Source organism: Haliotis asinina, chromosome 3, assembly GCF_037392515.1.
Source record: "Haliotis asinina isolate JCU_RB_2024 chromosome 3, JCU_Hal_asi_v2, whole genome shotgun sequence".
In the NCBI taxonomy this organism is placed as follows: domain Eukaryota; kingdom Metazoa; phylum Mollusca; class Gastropoda; order Lepetellida; family Haliotidae; genus Haliotis; species Haliotis asinina.
Genome location: NC_090282.1, coordinates 24,880,797 through 24,903,159, shown reverse-complemented (window position 1 = coordinate 24,903,159; position 22,363 = coordinate 24,880,797). Strand labels below are relative to the sequence as shown.

The window sequence follows — 22,363 nt, the reverse complement described above, 5'->3', positions numbered from 1 at the left end:
ACTCTTCCATCACATTTGCAACAGTTGCAATGGTAGTTCAAAATGTCACTGTGTATAATTATCTGAAACAATGTAACTAGTTTAAATACACTTATAAATCATACTGAAGATATAACCATCATGAGGAAATACATACACTGACAAATCATTGGCTTATACATTTCCAAACAAATTAAATATACCCGTAAGTCTTTGACACTATCGCTTCAAATGTTAACAAAATCCTGTACACTTAACATTAAAATACTATTCTAGACATTTTTTTACATGCAGGAAATAGAGTAAAGTAAACATAGCACCTTGTCCAAGTCATCTTTCAGTTCAATGGAACTTGTTGTCAACATTCTTGACTGTTGCTTTGCAGTATCCATTGTCATACTTCTTTGCAACTTCAAAGCACTTCAGATCATATAGTTTTACAACATATCTCTCCAGTATGAAGGTAATCACATGCTTCCCGGATTCTTAATCTCAAAATGAAACACAACATAAGTTTTCAGGAGAAAAAGTTTCCATCTTCACATTGAGCAAAATTAAGAATCATTCACATTGTGCCAATGGGGGAATGTTATCCCCCATGTTTTGGCTGTTAGACCAAAAAAATAGCAAGACTACGCCTTTGATACTTTTTCACTCGATCCTCAACACGTTCTGAGTGAGGTATCTAAAAATCAATTAAGAGGATACGCTGAACAGCTGAAATGCCAGTAGAAAAACTAAAGTGGATCAGGAAGAGAATGACCGACTCTTCCAGCAGCACCTATCGCTTCGTGTGTGAAATGCATGAGGCTGTTGCCGATATGTTTCGTGTATTTGTCGTTTTGTAAAGAACTGGATGCCACAGTGGCACCAGATCGACGTACGAGTTCACAATGAAAGCCTCTCAGTTCTTCTCCTAAAACTGCGAGGGCATGGATTGATCGTATGCGGTTTCAGTGTCGTAAAAATTGTCTTCACGTAGTAATGATTCATTAATCACTGTTTCATATTCTTTAGACTTAAACAGGACATTCAAGTTATTTTTCTATTTATCATATTTATTAATCATCTATAGGATGAGCTGATGTTGTAAACATGTTACCGCACGCGGGATGAAACACTGGTTCATAGAAAAGTAGAATCGAAATGATACCGAATGGATACATTTGAGTATGATAAACAAAGACATTAGATAACTGGTAAAAATATTTTAGACAACTCAGAAAGAAATAATTACAGATACTAAATTCATATTTGATATTCATATTTCATAGTCTTACCACTTATATTCGTCAATACTGAACACAATAACTGATTGATACACACATATACATATCTTTATATTTTGATTGTTTTACACCTGTAAATGTGCTGTCAATCTTGCATTACATTTATGATTGCCTTCATGTTTTCACACTTACCTGTGCTGATTAATGGAATGGATTTTTACTACACAAAAAATATCAGATCTTTCTTCATCATCTCCTTTTGTATGATGTCCACACCTGATGGTACAGACGGAGACTATAAATTGTAGATTATCCCTAGTACAGATTATAAGACATCAGCTTTGTTAAGATTAGTAATGAATTGGACCATATGTTTACTGAAATGTCTATTGATGTTGTCATCCATTTATCATGTCAGTAACTTGCCACATACTTTCTCTTGCACATCAGCGTGATTTGATTGGAGTGAGTGAATTTAGTTTTATGCTGCACTCAGCAACATTCCAGCTATATGGTCATGATTTGTAAATAATCAAGTGTGGACCAGACAATCCCATGATCAACAGCATGAGCATGGATCTGTGCAATTGGGAACTGTCAAACCAGTCAGCGAGCCTGGCCACTGATCCCATTAGTTGTCTCTTATGACAAGCATGGGTTACTGGAGGGCAATATTCTAAACCAGACCTTCACAGGTGGTTTGATTGAAAGATATTATTAGGTATTATTTTGACTGAACTCAAATGTTGAGTCAAAACACAGTTATGGTGGCACATGCATGTAGCGATTATAGGATACATTGGGGTGGGGGATGTATAAACACCTGGTGGTCATGATGAACCAATCCAACCCCAAAACTGAGCCAGAGGAAAAGTAACATTATTCCTCATGTAGCCTTGCCATGCTTTGACAAATTGCCTGAATGATGGTGACTTACTGGTTTAGGTCATGCTTACTGTTTTGCAAACACCAGGTGTCATGACTGATTTTCAGCAATTCATTCACTACATTTCTTCAGCTATTCCCAATTTACACCAAAAGGAATCTGTGGACAGACTTAATTTATCCATGTGAGTTTGTGATACCATGACATGCATATATACATGTGTGTGTGTTATACTCTCTCTCTCTCTCTCTCACGCACACACACACACACACACACACATATTATATATATATATATAAACCTATCGTATATTGATTAAAATATACACCAAATAAGCTCATTCGGTTAACCTTTCAGATGTTATTATGCCTATTATGCATACATAACGTTATGTTAAAATAATATCTTTGTCTTTTGGGAGAATTTGTTTGCAAATACAATAAATCGCTTTCTTCGTTTCGGTGAAATTTCCCGTTCAGTATTTTGAAACACGCACGTGTCCCGTTTGGCCGGCAGGTTAGCACAGTTGCATCATCCAAGATTTCATCACCTCTTCAAGGGGTGTAAGCGACACATCGTCCAGTTTTATGCAATTCGTCTCCTATATAAGTGCAACACGTTGTGATAACTATCATTCTTAAGTTGGTAGTCCAATGGCAGAGATTGAGTCTCAAGTTGTCCAAATGAGTCTAGGTGAGCCTTTTTATTGCCAAAATTAATAATGCTGCTGACAATTTACATTGGATTTCATTTCTTGGTCGTATAGTCGAGTGTAGATTTGTTACATACTTTTCCAGTAAAATGGCAAGAGATTTATAAGTGGTCTCTGATGTAGGGATGAATGAATGCAAACATATGGACACGCGTCATATTTGAGTATTTAGGAGATTTTTCATACCAGGAAAGAAATGAACATGTGAACATGCTTCGTATTTACTGATGTCCGTGATGATGCAATGTGCATGTGATTTTGAAATACGCCCATGTAATTGAAGTTACTATTTTGTTTGATTCTGCTTGACAGTGTGTCACCAAACACTTCAGTGACTCACCAACAAACTGAGACCATCGAATTAGTAAACAAGTGTACATATTCATTGTACGTTATGCACATAATCTGGTAGTCCAATGGCAAATAAAATGTCAAAGGTTGACCAGATGAGTCCAGGTGTGCCTTTTTATTGCCCAAACATATGTATATGAAAAGTGATAATTTTTATTAGATAACATTTCTTGCTCATATTCTTCAGTATAGTTATTTACTTATTATACTTATCTATATGACAAATGATGTGCAATAAAGTGGCTAGAGATTTCTGTGTAGATCCTATCGTGGGGAAGAATGAATGCAATTATATGGACATATCATGTTTGAGTATTTAGTCACATTTATACCAGGAAAGAAATATAGGAACATACTTTCAAGTTCACTAATTCTCAACTGAGAGCACTGGACATGCTAGAACTAGTAAATAAACATATATAGATATGCATTGTAATGATGTATTTTATACTTATACACAGCGGAAATCTACACATCTGAAAAGACTGGTTCAGATGAATCAGGAGATGGGACTGAATGCAAGCCTTTCAAAACTGTCCTTCAGGTAAATACTCAGGTGTTATCTGCTACCTATGACCTGGATAAGATGTATACAATGTAACTTACTTGTATCATGATCATAACATGAGCGTATAGCATGCTAGTAAGCAATGTATTAGTAAATGGGTTCGAGCCAAGCAGATTTCCTCAGTACAAATTTGTTGTGTCCGATATTATTTGGTTAGTACTATGACATCATGGTAAGAGAATCATGGACAAAAAGTACTTATTAGCCATGAGAGTTGTGACGATTAATCGATACGCAAGTTATCGCGATTCAAGAGCTGCACGATACGATACATCAATACGATTGTTGTGTATCGATTCAGCACGATACTTACATACTTAGCAGACTACGAAAACACCATCTCCCCTTCTATTTAGATTTTCCTTGAAAATATTGCCATGGACATGCTCTGACTGAGATAATTTTCACAAATTTATTTTGTTGTCTGTGATAAAAGCCTGTTGTGCCAGTGTTGATCCCTGCTGTTCCATTTTTTTGGGAAACACTACTTTACTGACACATGCTAAACATTTGTAATAAAATGTCTTTCATTTTTCTTGGGAGAAGAATACCTTCCCTGAAATGATAACATAAACAGCACATTATTTCCAGTTCTTTTATTTTTCTGTATACAAGGACAAAACATCGTGATACGTATCGTATCGTATGTATCGGACTACCAGTATCGTATCATGGCATGGGCGTATCGTCACAACTCTATTAGCCATGATAGCATGATTAATAGCATCTTTTTCTCCATCATTGTAGTAATGACAATGATGATTCCTTTCTCTTGTCTATTCTGTTCAATAATGTGTATGTTCACTTGTTCACAGGCCATGCGGCAGGCCGGCAAAGAACCATTCCCAACTATATATGTTGATGGCAAAGAAGGACAAGTATGTGTTTAAGATTATGTAGTTTGGTAGACTTGATTAATTGTTGTAATGTAAATGGCATAAACATGTTGTACTGTATTTCAAAATATGTTGAGTGCCAAGCTGCCTGCTATTTGTTATACTTCATACATGTCATGTGTTACGGTTAAGAATTTGCCACGACAAACGATGTAAGAAACCCCCTGTGAACCAGCAAAACAGAGCAAAGACAAGTCTAAAACATTCAGATATTATTATTGGCAAACACATGTCACCACTCATTGTGTTAACTTAAATTTTAAGTATTGTATCATGCAATAGAGCACCGTTGTGTCAAACTCTGATAACTCGATATCTCAGATTTCTCAATATAACAAATATTAACATCTCAGTCCCGGTGAAATCCTTCATAAGCTATCATTATTTGAACTCTCTTAACTTGATACAGATCTCTTGATATTTTCAAAATCTCAGTGTAAAATTAACCTTTTTAACTTGATATTATTTGCAAAGAAACTCAATATTTCCCCTACCTTTCATAGGCAAGTGAGGTTGTTTACACATGCTTACACATGGTGCAGCATGAATCAAAGGGATACAGTAGTGTAAACTAATTAGAGCTCACTGTGTTGAAGTTGCCACTTGTTTGTTATTTAATAATTAGGATTAATTATAAAGGAATTAATTTCGAAGTATTTGCTGTTACGACTTAACACTTGCGAGAACAGATTAAAAAATACTGAAAATGAGGATTTTGTGTAATTACATGATTTACATGTTTTTGTTGAGTTGTTTCTAAATTGCCACCACCAAATGTCTGTCAGTCTGAAGTTTCAGAATTCTTTTGTTTCCTTAGTTGAATAAATCCAACTTCCCTTTGAGTAAAAATGTAAATACAAATAGAAATGCATGAAATCTACTTCTTGTTTTGTTTTCTTTCATTGTGATAACGATATGCCCTGGTCAGATGCTTCGAAATTCGGATAACTTGATATGTTTTCTTGGTCCCATTTATATGGAGTCAACAGTGCTCAACTGTAGTTATCGTAATTATTCCCATGGTGGTGGCTGTATTGTTTGAGGATTGATTCATAGTGCATATCGTAAATAGATGATGTTGTTAATAGTGTTCATAAGGTTAACTTGTCTTGGCAATTTCTGGATTATTTTTACCATGTTTATTGTAGAGTATTGTAGAGAATGATTGTACCAGTTTGTCAAGATCCATTTTGTTTACCACTGATATTAATCTCATGAACTTTTTATGTCACAGAAATATGAAGTGGTTTCCAAATCCCAGGTAAAGAAGATCCAGAAGATCTGGCAAAGAGAGCAACACAAGCAGGCAGATAAGAGTGAGAGAGATGTGAGTCAATCTTCACCACGATCAGTTGATGTCTGGTGTTGTGGATACTGCAAATCATTAAATTTTTGCGAGCATGATATTTTTGGGAAAATTGCGAATGACTTAAGCTCGCAAAAATATCATGACACAATTTGCTGGTAGAATCCAATGAATAATCAGAAAACAACCTGTCCTATCTTCGCTTTATTGTTCACCACTTCATATAAATTAACAATAGCTCTAGACAATACATATATTAAGCAATGACAACAATGCGGAGAATGACTAATTACTGTCTCCAGAAACCAGATTCTGTCTCCGGAAACCAGTGTTTCCATGGTGATGCAGGCCATTGGGGTAGCCTGTTCGTTGCAGCATCCACTTGTCATGCTGAAGATGTGGGTTCAATCCCCCACATGGGTACAATGTGTGAAGCCCATATTGCAGGAATATTGCTAAAAGCGGCGTGAAACCATATTCGCTCAAACACTCCATATTCCTCTTTGATAATGGGGTTAGATACCATTCTCTGAAAACAGGGTTTTCACGGTGTTGATAGGTTAGATTCGATTTCCATTAACCAATCTTTCCATGGTGATTTTGTGTCCAATATTTTGTTACGGTAATGCTGGGGTAGGGAAAGTTTCATAACCATATCATATGGATTTTATTCATGTTATTATGCATAGCAGATACTTTTGTACTGTTAAAAAGCACCATAGAATAAAGGTCTCCAGCCCTGGAGATTTGTGTCTTAGTAACTACCTTGATATACATATTCCAAAATTTTTGTATGCTTAGGCTGCTGATGCTGAGAGAAGAGACATGAACCTTGAAGAAGCCAAAAAGATTGTCCTTGAAATGGACAAGTCCTTGCCAGAACCAAAGCAGGTAAATTGAACAAGATTGATATATGGATTCCATTCAGGGATAAATTCTTTGTCTTGGCGTAAATGTATTGGTCAGTACATCACAATGATCATCATACCAATATTCACATATGAATAGCACCTTTTATCTGAACATTTATGTGAAATAATCAACTGAACGAATTCTAATTCTTACAGATAAAACTTCGCGACTCTGTTGCCAATCGTAACATCAGAGTAAAGATATTTGGCTGGGTCCATCGGCTGAGGCGTCAAGGTAGGTGATCATGCAGTGTTTGATTCTCTTATCTTTAGCAGTTTTTTGCAGAGTTAAGTCCCTTTTTAAAGCCAGAGACAAAAGATCCTGGGTAGCCCTGATTTGTAAGCACTATACCTGTGCTTTTGGGTTTGAGTAATGTATTAAACATCTGAAATCTGTGTCACTTCAGACTTTCCTTCCACATTAAGCTCATATGCTGTAATATATCTTGAATGCTGTGTACAGCAGCGTAAAACCCAACTCACTCACTCACTCACTCACTCACTCACCCACCCACTCTCAGATTAGCTGCTATTGACTCTGTACAGTGTTAAGCTTAAACTAAGAATGTGCATCATGCAATGACAGATATGGATGTTCTGCATTAGTCATAGGACCCGTGAAGGTCCCGGGGTAGAATAGGCCTTCAGCAACCCATGCTTGCCATAAAAGGTGACTATGCTTGTCGTAAGAGGTGACTAATGGGATCGGGTGGTCAGACTAGCTGACTTGGTTGACACATGTCATCGGTTCCCCATTGCGCAGGTCGATGCTCATGTTGTTGATCACTGGATTGTCTGGTCCAGACTCGATTATTTACAGACCGTCGCCATATAGCTGGAATATTGCTAAGTGCGACGTAAAACTAAACTCACTCACTCACTCACTGCATTAGTCATAGACCTACATCATGATTGTTTTGTTTTAGGAAAGAACCTGATGTTTGTTGTTCTCCGTGACGGAAGTGGATTTGTTCAGTGCGTGATGAATGACAAACAGGTAGGGTTATAAAATCTGGTGAAAGGTGTTAGCATGAACAGGTCCTCTTTTCTGTGGTTTAGATTCACTAGATTCCTGTGGATACATTAAGCAATATATGATGTGTTGGTTGAAGTCAGGGTCGAGGACGTGTGGCCTTGTGGTTAAAGTGTTTTACTCATCAAGTCAAAGATCCAGGTTCAATTCCCCACATAAGTACAATTTGTGAAGCCCATTTGTCGTGTGCCCTGCTGTGACATTGCTGGAATATTGCTAAAAGCAGCTTAAAACTGTTGCAACTTACCTGTTGCATTGAATGTTCATTGGTCTGAGCATCTGTAGTGTAAGTAATATGTAGAGTACCTGTTGCATTGAATGTTCATTGGTCTGAGCTTGCTTGTTTTCCCTCAACCGCAACCAGGTTTTGACTTTTTGCTCTGTTGGTTATAAATGCTGATACAAGATGACACTTGATGATGTTTAGCAATCAGAATTTCTCTGTGATCAGGCAGTCACACGAATGAATGATCCCCTCTCAGGTAGTCACTTGTACACATAACAGGAGACCATCTTGTGTACACGTTACGCCCTCTACTAGTAATAGTTTTCTATTTTTGCTGGTTTTTTTGCATGCTAAGGATATTCATTTTATAATTCAATAGGATTTGAATGGAAGTTGATGAGGATTCGTCTATGTTCTAGTGCCAGACATATGATGCCTTGACACTGTCAACAGAAGCTGCCATCGCTGTATATGGTGTGATCAAGGAGCTCCCAGAAGGAAAGACAGTAAGAAGTCGGGAATCTTTGTTAACCCCCTGGATGCCACAGGGACATATATGTCCCTCCTCTACATACCTCACTTGGAAGTCCAATAAAATTCTAAATATACCACGCATATATAAATACTTCACAGTTTTGAATTCTGCGGGAAATTCCCAGTTTCTTGATACCATCCACTATTATCTCAGACCAAGCTAAAGTGCTTAAAATCGTCTTTCAAAATAGGCTTCATCGTAAATGTCGCCATTTTTCAAACTGTACAAAATCGAGATTCACAGCGTTATTTGCAGTATCTTTTGAAATGTGAAAATCGGATAATTACTGGGAGTGATGAATTTCAAAAATAGCATATTAATGATCACTGATATCAAGTTTTCATGTAACCAGTAATGATAATTCTGAAACGTCACCGATGTACCTAGAATCGGTTGGGATGTTTTCGAAAATACACTTACACGAACGCCGAAATGCGCTTTCCGACATATTGGATTACAAAATCACGTTTCGAGAAGGCTGGTATTGAGACGCCTATTGCATCATGTATTCTTCATAGTTAGCTGCGACAAATGCATCATTGAATTCCCCAAGCATCTTAGAATCAAATTACAAAAGGTCTTTGTCACCAATACCAACTGTCTAGACAAAACGAAACGAAATATACTTTGTAAGAAAACGAACGCAGTGCTCGAAAGACAGCTCTTGACTGAACTGTAAACAAAGAAAAATTCCAATTTTACACTGCGTAGCATTTTCGGAAATTTTCCAACATCCAGATGTCTAATCATTGCTTACAATGGCTCAATACGTTTAGTATATTCAGGGGAAGAGTATCGTGGCAAAACATAGCAAATTGAAAATAGATACAATGAAATAATTTGGTAATTCATAAGAAACTGTCAAACTTTTAGTGCAGCGTGAAGCCATGACTGACGCAAAATCACGCAGAACGACAACGGTACTTATCTTCATTTCTGGCTTCTTCCGTCATTTACAATGTAAACGATAAGAACAGATGACAATACACAGATAGTCAGAATAATTCTGATTACTTACATCTCACATTTATATACAAAAGATCCCTGAATCAAGCAAAAAGTCCTCGCAAATTCCTGTGTACCCTTCTCAGCAAAGCCGCCATTTTGAAAGAAATCGGTCATCGGTAGTGATGTCACACGTCAACATTGTTGCACATATTAGGCAATTTCTTTGAGGTGAAGGTCGGTTGAACAAGAGTAAACACAATGCCCATACCATTCCGATTGCATTTTCAGTATTGTGATGTATATTTTGCATATCGTTCAGATATTTTTTCACGAAACTGATTTCATTATCTACATATATCCATGTTCAACACCATATCATATGTGGATATAAGGTATGCGTTTTTATTCTTTGAAAGCTTTTGATTGTTTGAATAATACTTACATGGGAAATTGACTCAGTAAGTGAACTATACCACATTTTAAGCCTCTACACAAGTGTTGGAAGATCACACGTAGCCTTTACTGCAACATGTGCTTTAGTTCCCGTGATGTGCAATATTCAATACGTTGGGACAAATATTGCAGTTTCATATGAACAGGTTAATAAACAGCGATTTAATTCCAACTTATAAGTAAAACGGATAATATTAATGAAAATGATTTTGCACATTTTATGAAATGTAGGGGCGCGCATACTACTATTTAAAGGAATTGTCTTGTTGATTGTATTGGTTTGTGTCATTTTTATAGACAAAACAATTATGAATATTAATTGATCAGGTGCGAGTTTGTCAAAAACGTTTCATGATTCATTATCATTTTTATCGATAATAAAGTCAATTCAAATTCGATTAAAATATATCTGATGGCAGAATATCCATCTCAAACAATATTTATACGAAAATTGTTAAAAATATATAAACCAGGTCATGTCTTAATTTGGACAAACCTTACGTCCATATCCTAATACTTCTGTACTGAAAAAGCGATCTCTTTGTACCTTTCATTGCATACTTATGATGGAATTGATTTCATAATCATGAGAAGAAAAGTCTATTTCCTAAATGAATATTCAATGAATAATCAGGTATTGTGAAATTTTCATTTATGCTAAATTGATGCTAGGCAGGTGCGCGTGTTGCTCACAGTAAGATATGTAGTAGAACCGTGTAATTGTTGATAGGTTCAGGACACTATTTCAGTGATAAAACCATTCATTTTATATTTTGTCTAAAAAGTGTTGAATTCTGACACAGAAGCCGAGATTTTTTACACATTGAGTGGAAATTAGGTTAGATATATACTAATCAGCAACCAGAGTTGTCTTTTTCCGACATCACAAAATGCACGAAACATGCCGTGACGTCAACTAAAATGTCGCATTATTTTCAGTTATTTCATTACATTTGAAATTGTGGCTGTTACTTCGTTAATAATGATGCAAAATTAATAAAAATACATCTACACAAACAGGAGAATATGGGAATCTAAGAACTAAAATATGTATCGGATAGGGACATCCAAATCGCTATTACCTGCTTTTTGATGTAGTACACTGGCATCTTATCTTACAAATTGTGAATCTACCAAACGGTATCCTTTCACATTGGGGAACTTTGTATTGGAATAGTTTGGTTCACTGTGAACAAAACATCACGAAAATATGCTGTCGGTATCCACAGCAAATTCTCTCCATGTGATCGGATTACATTGACCTAATGTAAACCATAGCTGAGTTATGCCCCCTTATCTTTATACGTGCATGAATACTGTGTCGACGTTTGACGTCATGGTAGAAAATCGATTTTTGACATTTATTGCAGGTCATTTTTGATTTTGTGATTATGACGTTATGCATTAGTACATACATCCATTTCATATACACTTATGTCGTTCAGATATCAAGCTGTATTTTCTTCGCTCACACTTTCCGCAAAGATGCCAAATTAAAAAAAACGTAGCAGAGTGCTTTTATTGGTGCACGATAAAAAACTGAGAAATTTACTGTTTTTGAACACACACAAAAGTTTTGGACAACTTTTAGCAGTGTCTATTTCTCAGACCCCTGAGGTAGCCGCATATATATTTATACCAACTGATGGGAAATTAAATATTCTACATTTCTGTGCAATTTTATAGCCGTACGCAGATCCAGTACCACGCGAGCGCAAATCTCGCAAAACGTTCACTTTTCAAACCTTACGAAAATGTGCGCTTGAAAAAAAACTCGGCATCCAGGGGTTTAAACTGATACCTTCTTTGACTATCAGTATTGGGGGTCCTCTGTAATGTGGGACAAATGCTTAGTTAACAAGATTATTATCACTTGAGACAGCTTGAAATGTCGTAGATTCCATTGACTTATTTCATGTAATGCTTTTTTGGTTTGCCTGATTTTCAGTGACTTTGCTCGGTGTAAGAAACAAGAACCTGTTATCATAAATCCATATATGCGTAGGTAATGTTCCTATAAGTGTCGACCCGTGAAGGTCCCGGGGTAGAATAGGCCTTCAGCAACCCATGCTTGCCATAAAAGGTGACCATGCTTGTCGTAAGAGGCGACTAACGGGATCGGGTGGTCAGACTAGCTGACTTGGTTGACATGTGTCATCGGTTCCCCATTGCGCAGATCGATGCTCATGTTGTTGATCACTGGATTGTCTGGTCCAGACTCAATTATTTACAGACCGTCGCCATATAGCTGGAATATTGCTGAGTGCGATGTAAAACTAAACTCACTCACTCACTCCTATAAGTGTCATTTACCTAGGTAGTACAAAATCATCTCTGTTCTCCCAAGCCTTGCACTTGGTATTATGTTTTCAGAACAAGTTTGAAAATACAGTGAATCAGAGAAACATGTCTTCCAGCATGTATGACACAAAACGTTATGAGTAGCACTGCTGTAGATTTGTCAACATTCCTTGCTTGAGGTTACTTTCCATCATAAAGTATAACCTTGATATGTGTTTTAGGCCCCAGATAACCATGAGTTGGCCGTTGACTTCTGGGAACTGGTAGGAGGGTCTCCAGCAGGGGGCGCTGACAACTTGCTCAACGAGGTGAGTGACTGCTGGAACAATACAATTCAGTGAGGTCCACCGTTGCTTGTTTTATTCCCAGTGAGCTGATGGCTTCCATCTTTCTATAGCTTACTCCAACTTCCTGTGACTAAAGTACCTTTGTTCCAAGTAGCATGTGCTCTGTTATACGGACTTCAATGTTATGTGCTAAGTGTGCTCATTTGATGATAATGACAATAAGATTAAGATGGTTGATGATCATTTATGTTCTGACAATAACATTGTTTGATGAGTGTTATATTTTGGGGATAATTTAATAATGACAACAAAAACTTAACGAGATTAAAGTATTGGATGACTTCAACAAACTTTGCTTCCGATCATTATTTGAACTTTCTCTGATATTCGTGGGTGAAAAAACATGATGTCACAATGTTTGTATAAATGTTAAGATGGAGATTAGTTTCCTACTGTGACAGCTTGTGCCAGTGGTTGTCCCATTTTGACTCCAGGTTTAAATGTGTTCCTAGTGGCCTTCACTGGTCATACGAGGTGACCTGATAGATCCCCAGATAGATATACTGACACACTCCATTGTTTACTTGTCACTGTCAGTTGGTGAAATACTGCAGTGTGTGGCATTAAACAACATACAAACAATGTTCCAAATAGCAGATTGTTTCATGGCTAATTTTCTGACACATTTGTAGGATGCTAATGTAGACGTTCAGCTTGACAACCGACACATGATGATCAGAGGAGAAAACGTGAGTAGATTTTAGTGATGAATTGCTTAATTTGCATAATTTAATGCAAGACAATTGTTTCCAACAATTTTTTAACCCTCTTTATCAGCAGTTTATCAACATGGCATTCTTATCATGGGTATAGAATAAAAATACATTTCACAAGCTTTGTGTTTGTAGATTGTCGTTTGGGTATATCAGATCAACTCATTATGTTACTTAGGGTGGTGAGTTGATTGAACTTTGATGTAGATAATGTTTTTCAATGGTTGCCTCCAAATATGTATCCATACCCAGAGATGGCAATTTTCTGCAGAAATCGGCAGATTTAAATGCAAATCAGTTGATCTTGACCAGCCCTGGGTCCAGACCACCAGCTGATTTTCAGCTGAAATCACTTTCACTTGTTGCCATTCCTGTACACCTGTCTCCTAGTTCCACTGCAGTGGTATGATCTGTGTTGGCCTCCTCTTGAGGCAGTGGAGCAGCCTTGTGATCAAAATGTTAGTTCTTCATGCCTACGGGGCAGTGGTTAAAGTGAGTGAGTGATTTGAGTTTTATGCTGTACTCAGCAATATTCCAGCTATATGGTAAATAATCGAATCTGGACCAGACAGTCCAGTGATCAACAGCATGAGCATCGATCTGCGCAAAATGTTTACTTGTCATGCCAGTTCCTCATGTGGGTACAATGTGTGAAGCCTATTTCTACTGTTTCCCACCATGATATTGCTGGATTCTTTTTCAGAAGAAGTCCTCCTTGAGGTACATATAAGCATTTTTATGTCCATTAAAAATCCCATGACAGTTGTAACCATATTTTGAAATCAAATATTTACAAAACAAGACAAAAATTTGTTTTATTTTGTGAGACCACCTTTACAGGGCCCTGCCGGAGCCCCCTACAGCTGAGAGCAGGTAACTCGCCCATCAACCTGTACATTACTTTTCATGCTGTCATTCTATGAGATTGATGTGCATGGTCCATTCAGACATTTATACTTTGCCCTCCCCTACATTATGTATGGTTCCTTTCCTTCCACACGGGTGCTTGATGGAGTTAATAGGTTGCTATTTTCGTTCATGAATTGTTGTATCTTTGCTGTACAGACTTCTTTCACCTGCCATGTGGCAGACAAGATGGCGTCCCACGCAGCTTACATTCGTCTCTTGCCGTGTGGCAACTCAGTGGATTCACAGAGCGTATATTTGTATTTTTTACCAAAGTTAGGCCAGGCTTGCTATATGTATCCCAAGGAGGACTTTCTTCAAAGAATTCATAACCTCTACAAGTTTGTATAAATATTGCTTCAAAAGGCATACAACTCACTCTACATGCCTGAGGCCAAAGTACACTGTGTGAAGCCCTTTTCTGGGGTCTCCTACATTATAAATACTGGAACATTGCTAAAAGTTGCATAAAATCATACTCAGTCACCCACCCTACTTAAGGATTTAACACACTGACATGCTACCGAAAGCATTATAAGGTTCTAGTAGTTTACATACTATTCAGTTTCTGTTCTCTGTTTGCAGACGTCCAAGGTTTTGAAAATGAGATCAGTAGTCATGCAGTGCTTTAGGGATCACTTTATGGACCGGGGCTACTTCGAGGTCAGTAAAAGTGTACAAGTCCTTTCTCTGTGTTAAAGTATCCATCAGCTGTATTGTTTAGATGCGTCTTTCATGATAATATGATTCATTTTAAATCCATGTTTCAGTAGATGTCCATATGAGTGAGTAAACATGACCGTATTTGTCTTTGTTTAGGTGACCCCACCCACTCTTGTACAGACACAGGTGGAGGGAGGTTCCACCCTTTTCAAACTCAACTTTTTCGGAGATGAGGTAAGTTAATAATCAAGGCATGGATTCTTGTGTGAGCATAATGGCAAACACTGTGTAATTGATGTGTTTTTAACGCCATATAGATGTTATATATGACCAAGATCGCTTATGGAAAAATTTACTTATCATTCTTTGATGCACAACATTTCTGTGTAATTGTATTGTTAATTATTTGCATCTTTAGTTCTTTCATCAATGCTGATAGTACCAAGATGTCAACCACCTCTTTTCTATTTTCACGTTCATAACTGAAAACCACTGACTGAACCATTGACTCACAGACTCACTGAATGACTCCATTTCACTGGGTTAACTTCATGCCTGAGTTGTTCCCACACACACTGTCTGGGGCGGTGGGGTAGCCTAGTGGTAAAAGTGTTTGCTCATCATGCAGAAGACCCGGGTTCAATTCCCCACCCAGATGGGTACAATGTGTGAAGTTCATTGCTGATGTCCACAGCTGTGGTATTGCTGGACTATTACTAAAACTGGAGTTAAAGTAAACTGCTCAGTGATTTACTATTCACAATGTAATTTACAGACCAAGAACTGGGTTACTCCATTCAGTGACTGACTCGCCCTTTGTTCCAGGCCTATCTTACCCAGAGTTCCCAGCTGTATCTGGAGACCTGCCTGCCGGCACTTGGAGACGTGTTCTGTATTGCTCAGTCCTACAGGGCAGAGAAGTCCAGGACAAGGAGACATTTAGCAGAGTAGGTTAAACATCCAAGTGTCATAAGTGTCTAGTGTGTAACCTGTCTGATTGTTTGTCATGCCATGACGATGGTATGTAATTTTACGTGGCTTGCCTTTAATAACAAAACACTTTGTTATGCAGGGATGTATGTTCACCTTTTCAGAGGCTGACATATGGCCAGGACATTGAATCAGTTGTAAGCAAAAGTTCCGAAATTGGAATCAAATGAGTGCCAAGTTACATTATTCCACCAGTAACTCATGTAATGGCTTTGAATAGGTGACAAAATAACATAAGCGGCTTTTATGGTCATTTTCACATTGACCTGTATATTGAAATAACACTGAATTTGAGATATGGAGTTTGAAATACTCCTGTTTAGTTCAAAATGCTTGCCAAGGACACTATGGAATACTTAATAAATCCCCTCCAGGATATGATACTCAATTTCCATTTGTTTGAACATGGGCATAATGGAAAATTAAATTCAAATCTTTCACCAAACATACCATACAATTTACTGTGGATAACTCAGAAAGAGAAACTCAGATAAGTCAGAAAGTATGTAGTGTTACAGCTGGTGTAATTAGAATTGTCACAAAAACTAAAATATGAAGAGATTGTCTTCTTCTGTTGGTGTGTTTAAATGACATATTCTCTCTTCAGATATACCCATGTGGAGGCAGAGTGTAGCTTCTTAGACTTTGATGGTTTGTTAGATCGTCTTGAAGACCTTGTGTGTGACGTCGTAGATCGAGTACTTAAAACACCATATGGAGAGATTGTCTACGAGCTTAACCCTGTAAGTTGGTGTTTGTGAATTTGTGGTGTACAAGAAAACTTCATGGTGTACACTGAAACTTCATGATTTATGCAGGACTTGTTATTTCATACAATCTTCGTATGAGACCAATGTAGATGCAGGTCAGCAATCCATACTACATCTTGTCTGTAACAAATCATGTCTGATAAAAACAATCCAATGATCAACAGTATGAGCATCAATCTCCAAAGTGGGATATGATGACATGTGCCAACTACGTCAGCCAGTCCAGGTAGTTGATTCTTACTACAAGCAAGGGTTGCTGAAGACCATTTCTAACCTGGATCTTCACCTGTAGTTGATTCTTACTACAAGCAAGGGTTGCTGAAGACCATTTCTAACCTGGATCTTCACTTGTAGTTGATTCTTACTACAAGCAAGGGTTGCTGAAGACCATTTCTAACCTGGATCTTCACTTGTAGTTTATTCTTACTACAAGCAAGGGTTGCTGAAGACCATTTCTAACCTGGATCTTCACTTGTAGTTTGGCAAAAGAGGTCACTGATGGGATTGAATGATTTCAATCACTGGAACAATCAGTCAACAATTGACAATTGAATGGAATCAATCAATGGAACAATCAGTCAACAATTGACAATTGAATGGAATCAATCACTGGAACAATCAATCAACAATTGACAATTGAATGGAATCAGTCACTGGAACAATCAGTCAACAATTGACAATTGAATGGAATCAATCACTGGAACATCAGACCTGGAGTCAAATAGTTTCAGGCCACAATCACACAGCTGGAATTTGTGACATCAGACATGAGACTGCTTGACAAAATATTTTATAAAATAGTGACAGCATCATTGATTTCCTGTAATGATTAGAGAATTATGTGAACTCCTGGTAACATACTTATTATAATTACTATCCTCTTTCCACAGGACTTCAAACCACCAAAGAAGCCATTCCGTAGAATGCAGTACACAGATGCCATTGTCTATCTTAAAGAAAATAACATTACTAAGGACGATGGGACTTTCTATGAATTTGGAGAGGTGAGTTTTGTGTCTTCATGTACTGTTGGTGTACTGTTGGTGTGTCTCTTCCGTACAGTGGTGAGTTGTAATGGAATTCTTGATTAATGCACTTATATTGTAATGAGACCGTATGCTGGTTTTACTGTGCTGGGACACCATGCAACAAATTGACATGGATAGCCCTCTTACACTGACTCTAAACCAACCAGTTTATCAAATTAATGCCAAGCCCCAGGCAAGGTAACAACTAGTACCCTCTTTTGGAATGATGAGATTCACCAGCCTTCTTCGCCAGTCAGAAACTTTACTAATTAGAAAACACTGAATTACTTCAAAGCATGAGTGTGGACTGAGTTAGAAAAGGTACTGGAGACATTGATACTGGGTTCATACAGATGATTCTGTTTCCCCGTTATCTTTCAAGTCTGTGATATCTGGAATTAACAAGGGTATTGTGTCTTTGATAATCATAGAATTGTATCCTTATGTTTTAAATGTTGTAAATCGCATTATGTCTCATTACACCCTTGAATGCATAACCCTACATGCATGTCGTAAAAGGCGACTAACAAGATTTGGTGGTCAGGCATGCTGAATTTGTCGACATGTGATTGACTATATTCCAGCCGTGTCGATTGAGGCTCATGCTGTTGATCACTGGATTGTTTGGTAGAGTCTTAATTATTTACTAACCACTGCCAGAGCTGGAATAGTGTGGCATTAAACAACAAACCAACCAACCTTGACTACATAGTTTCTTCTGGTGATTATCAGTACATCTGCATGTATTTGAGAAGTAACTCTCTGATTAATGTTTACAGGATATCCCAGAAGCCCCAGAAAGGAAGATGACTGATAAGATTAATGAACCTATATTCTTGTGTCGCTTCCCTGCTGAAATCAAGTCATTCTACATGCAGAGAACTGAAGGTGATCGCAGGCTGACAGACTCGGTAAGTGCAACATAGCCTGAAACAGCTTTCTCATAATATAGAGTATGGATATATTCATCACATAAGCCATTTGTTTTTGCTTACACTTATGTTGAAGGCATCCTTTCCCTAAGTCAAATGAATACAGATCAATTACGTGATCATGAACAGAATACCTGTGTAGTCAATAACGTGTGAGGTAGCCCAGTGGTCAGAGTATTTGCTTGTTTTGCCAAGGTTAACCAAGGTTTGATTCCCTACATTGATCGCTTATGGTTTATTCTGTATGTGAAGAAAATTCTTGAAGGCCTCTGAAAACATTGCTGTATTATGGGTTAACGCTGTGAAATTTACTACTCTGTCTCAAATATAAATCTGGTAGAAGTGGTTAGATTTTTTCATAGTTGACCTGTGTTCTTATGTAATTGTGATGTGACAGGTCGACCTGCTGATGCCAAATGTTGGAGAGATTATTGGAGGGTCTATGAGGATCTGGCATCATGAAGAGATGGAGGAGGGCTTTAAACGAGAAGGCATTGACACAACTCCTTACTACTGGTACATTGATCAGGTAGGACATGCTTATTTCGAGATAAAGAGCCCTTTTCCTCAAAGCATTTGTAGCGCTATGACAATCGCAAGTCTATGTTAAAGTATGGGAGTTAAAATCATCCTAGTGCTGTTATGATTGCTTTGAGAAACGAGACCCTGATGCCAAGCCACATGTGCTCAGTTGCTTGGATGGTGTTACGAAATTGATGTATTTCATTTGGCAAAGCAGTCATGGCACTACAATTCTTGTCAGTCTTTGATAAGGCTGGGAGTGTTGGCACTGCAGTCACATTGTGAAAAAATTCTTAAACATGTATTTGCCATTTGAACTTTTATTGCCATGTGCTATTACTGAAATCTGTTTAAGTGAACTAAAGCTAGAAAATAGAAAATGTGCTGTAGTGTTTTGCTTTGAGGAACAAAGTCACACCTGTTTTTTAATATTTATCTCTCTACTTAGCTATTTTTTGTTTGGCAAAACACAAAAAAAAGACGTTTAAAGCAATTATTAAATATTTCTTTCTACAGAGAAAGTTCGGTACCTGTCCTCATGGTGGCTATGGTCTCGGTCTGGAACGTTTCCTGTGTTGGCTGCTCAACAGATACCACATCCGTGAGGTGTGCTTGTACCCCCGCTTCGTGGAGCGCTGTAGGCCTTGAACCACAGGCTAACATGTCAGCACACACATTGTCTAGAGCCCTGTTGTATATACACAAGTCTAGTCTCTTGGTAGCACAATTGGGGAACCTTGAACTGACTGGCAACTCTTTAATATAACATGATAATATATGTAGATGCAGCGAGATCATGGAAATTCTGCTCAAAGCAGCTTACTAATGTTTATGTTAAGACTTTTTTATAACAAAATGGTAGACTAGATATGGTTGTGCCAAAGGTGCATAATTGTAGCATTCTTTTTCTTGTTGATAAGTTTTCATATTGATTATGTTCTGAGAAAAAGCAGCAGGTTATACCTTCTTACACCAGACAACACATGTCTACTTTCTGACAAACATGGTTTGAGAGCTTATTGAAATGGTTTTACAATCTTCACTGACTCTTTACTCACTTGACGATAATAGTCTGGCACTCATCACTGGTGTTTTGGTGCAAACACAACTTTATGAAAATCATTTCTCTTCATATTTACCAAATTAAATATTGTCACATTTACTACACAGGATGTTTGTGTACAATGACAGAGATAAATATGTATGTGTTAAAATACCCCAGACCAAATGGACAGACTGTGTCTTCAAAAGTGAGAAGTATAAAAATGAATCAGTGTACACAGTGTATGGAGAATTGGTAATCTCAATTTTTAAATTTCAAATTAGGAATTTGAGAAGAAAAATATTTGAATCCGGAAGATATTCCTGTTGGTAAAATGAGTAAGAGAGTACTCACTAAAGCATAGAAGTTTCTCCCAAGAATATGGTTTTAGATGTTTTTTCTGTGTACTGTTTGACACCTCTCTCAGCAATATTCCAGCCTATCATTCCAACAGAAGAAGCTCCAACTAGTCTGTTTTTGCAAGGCCACAATGCTGCTGGGGATCTGAGTACTTAAGATTGAAATCAGAACATGTTAGAGGTGACCAATGGATGAGATTGTCAGATATTGTGACTCATGTGATTCACTACAACCACATTGCATAAGCTAATGTTCATGGTTCATACTTGATTATGCACAGACAACATACAGCAGAGTTTAGCTTTTAAACAATGAAAGCATGAGGCTATATTTGAATGGCTGGAATTATTGCTGAGTTGTGTGTTAACAAACAGTAGGCTATAGGTGAATGGCAGTCAAGTAGAGTTACAGCTGGGAAGGTGGTGTATTATAATGGAACTATCTGCTATGGTTATAAATATTTATAGGTATCAGTTTGGGTGTTTGGTTACTACAAGACTTATACAAGATTATGCTGCAATTAAAGTTTGTTAGTGAATGCTTTCATCATGATTGTGATCATGCCAAAGTTTAGTTATGACTGATTTACTTGAGGTGTGAAGGTGAAGTTGCATAACCCTCATTCACCATGGACCAGTTACTTGAAGAAAAATTAAATGCAATGCATTGATGGGTTTTCTGTATAGTTTTTCAAAGCTAAAAATTTTCATCATATGCAGAACTCATTAAAATTTTGAAACTTCTTCATGTTGTTGTTACGGCTTGATTGTGTTTGTTGTCTGCGGTTTCACTTTATATCATAATCCCTGCATTTGGACCATGATTGCTCTTCAGGGATCTTCCTTGATGCTTCCAGCAATGTATCTGTATCCAAGAACATTTGAATAATGAGAAGTTCTCTATTGAGACTTTCTTGAATGCATGTCTCTTTGTAATGACTCCTGGTGCAGTACAGGACACAGGGTGATGCAGAGCCCAGGATGAAATGTGTTCAACATACAAACATCACCTTTTAATTAATATATTTCCTTTAATGTACTCAAACTTTGCTGCAATATTGAATAAATTGCTGTAAACATACCAACTGACTTCTTGAATATGTACACAACTGCAGTTCTACGGAGATGGTCAACATCAGATATTGAATTGACTGTCTTTATTGAAGGGCAAACCAGCCTAATTGGGATACTTGGCAGAGTGCGTCCAAATCATCCATGGCTATTGTAATCCAAGTGTAGTGGTTACTCAGAGATGCTATCCCCAATGTTTTGTAAACAGTACTTCCAAGGATCAAAATTAGTAGTTTGAACATAAAATTAGTAGTCAACAAAATAATTAAAATTATAACAGATTCTGAGCAAGATAATGTGTGACTGTAATCAAGTGTGAAGCTTTAATTTCACATGCCTCCAACAGCAGATATCCAATTTTCAGTAATACATTTCTTGTGTCCTTATGGCCAAAATGATTTTAGTTGACAAGAAATGTCTATACATGTGTATCTGAATTTTAATTAATGCCTCAAGTTTTGGTGAATTTCTTATGCAGTCTTATTGGTGTAGTTGAGGCTAAAATTCATATAAAATCAGAGGTTGGCATCCCAGGTTAAACTGTATGATAAACCAAGTTATGACAACTGATGCAAGAAGGAAGAGTTGCTCATGCTATCCATCAATGATTTGTCTGCACCTGATTTGATCATATATGAGTCATGTAATGTGTCTGAATAAATAACATCTGTGCTTGGCCAGTTCTA

General features: G+C 37.3%; 2 protein-coding genes across 2 annotated transcripts in view; one reads left to right on the top strand and one right to left on the bottom strand.

Moving 5' to 3' along the window:
- LOC137277724 (integrator complex subunit 3-like) overlaps nt 1-940 on the bottom strand; it is a 35,425-nt gene extending 34,485 nt beyond the window's left edge. The window contains exon 1 of the mRNA XM_067809614.1: nt 300-940. Coding sequence (XP_067665715.1) covers nt 300-377 — 78 coding nt within the window. The 5' untranslated portion in view covers nt 378-940. The remainder of the gene's footprint in view (nt 1-299) is intronic.
- A 1,618-nt stretch (nt 941-2,558) lies between these two features.
- LOC137277733 (asparagine--tRNA ligase, cytoplasmic-like) lies at nt 2,559-21,687 on the top strand. The gene is made up of 18 exons (XM_067809630.1): nt 2,559-2,787; nt 3,619-3,701; nt 4,541-4,603; nt 5,856-5,948; nt 6,729-6,818; nt 6,995-7,073; nt 7,765-7,835; nt 8,517-8,603; nt 12,556-12,642; nt 13,314-13,370; nt 14,886-14,963; nt 15,120-15,197; nt 15,789-15,910; nt 16,561-16,696; nt 17,614-17,727; nt 18,531-18,662; nt 19,081-19,212; nt 19,722-21,687. Exons 1-18 carry the CDS (start codon nt 2,748-2,750, stop codon nt 19,851-19,853), a joined length of 1,674 nt encoding a protein of 557 aa, XP_067665731.1. The 5' UTR covers nt 2,559-2,747; the 3' UTR covers nt 19,854-21,687.
- Nucleotides 21,688-22,363: the final 676 nt, after the last annotated feature.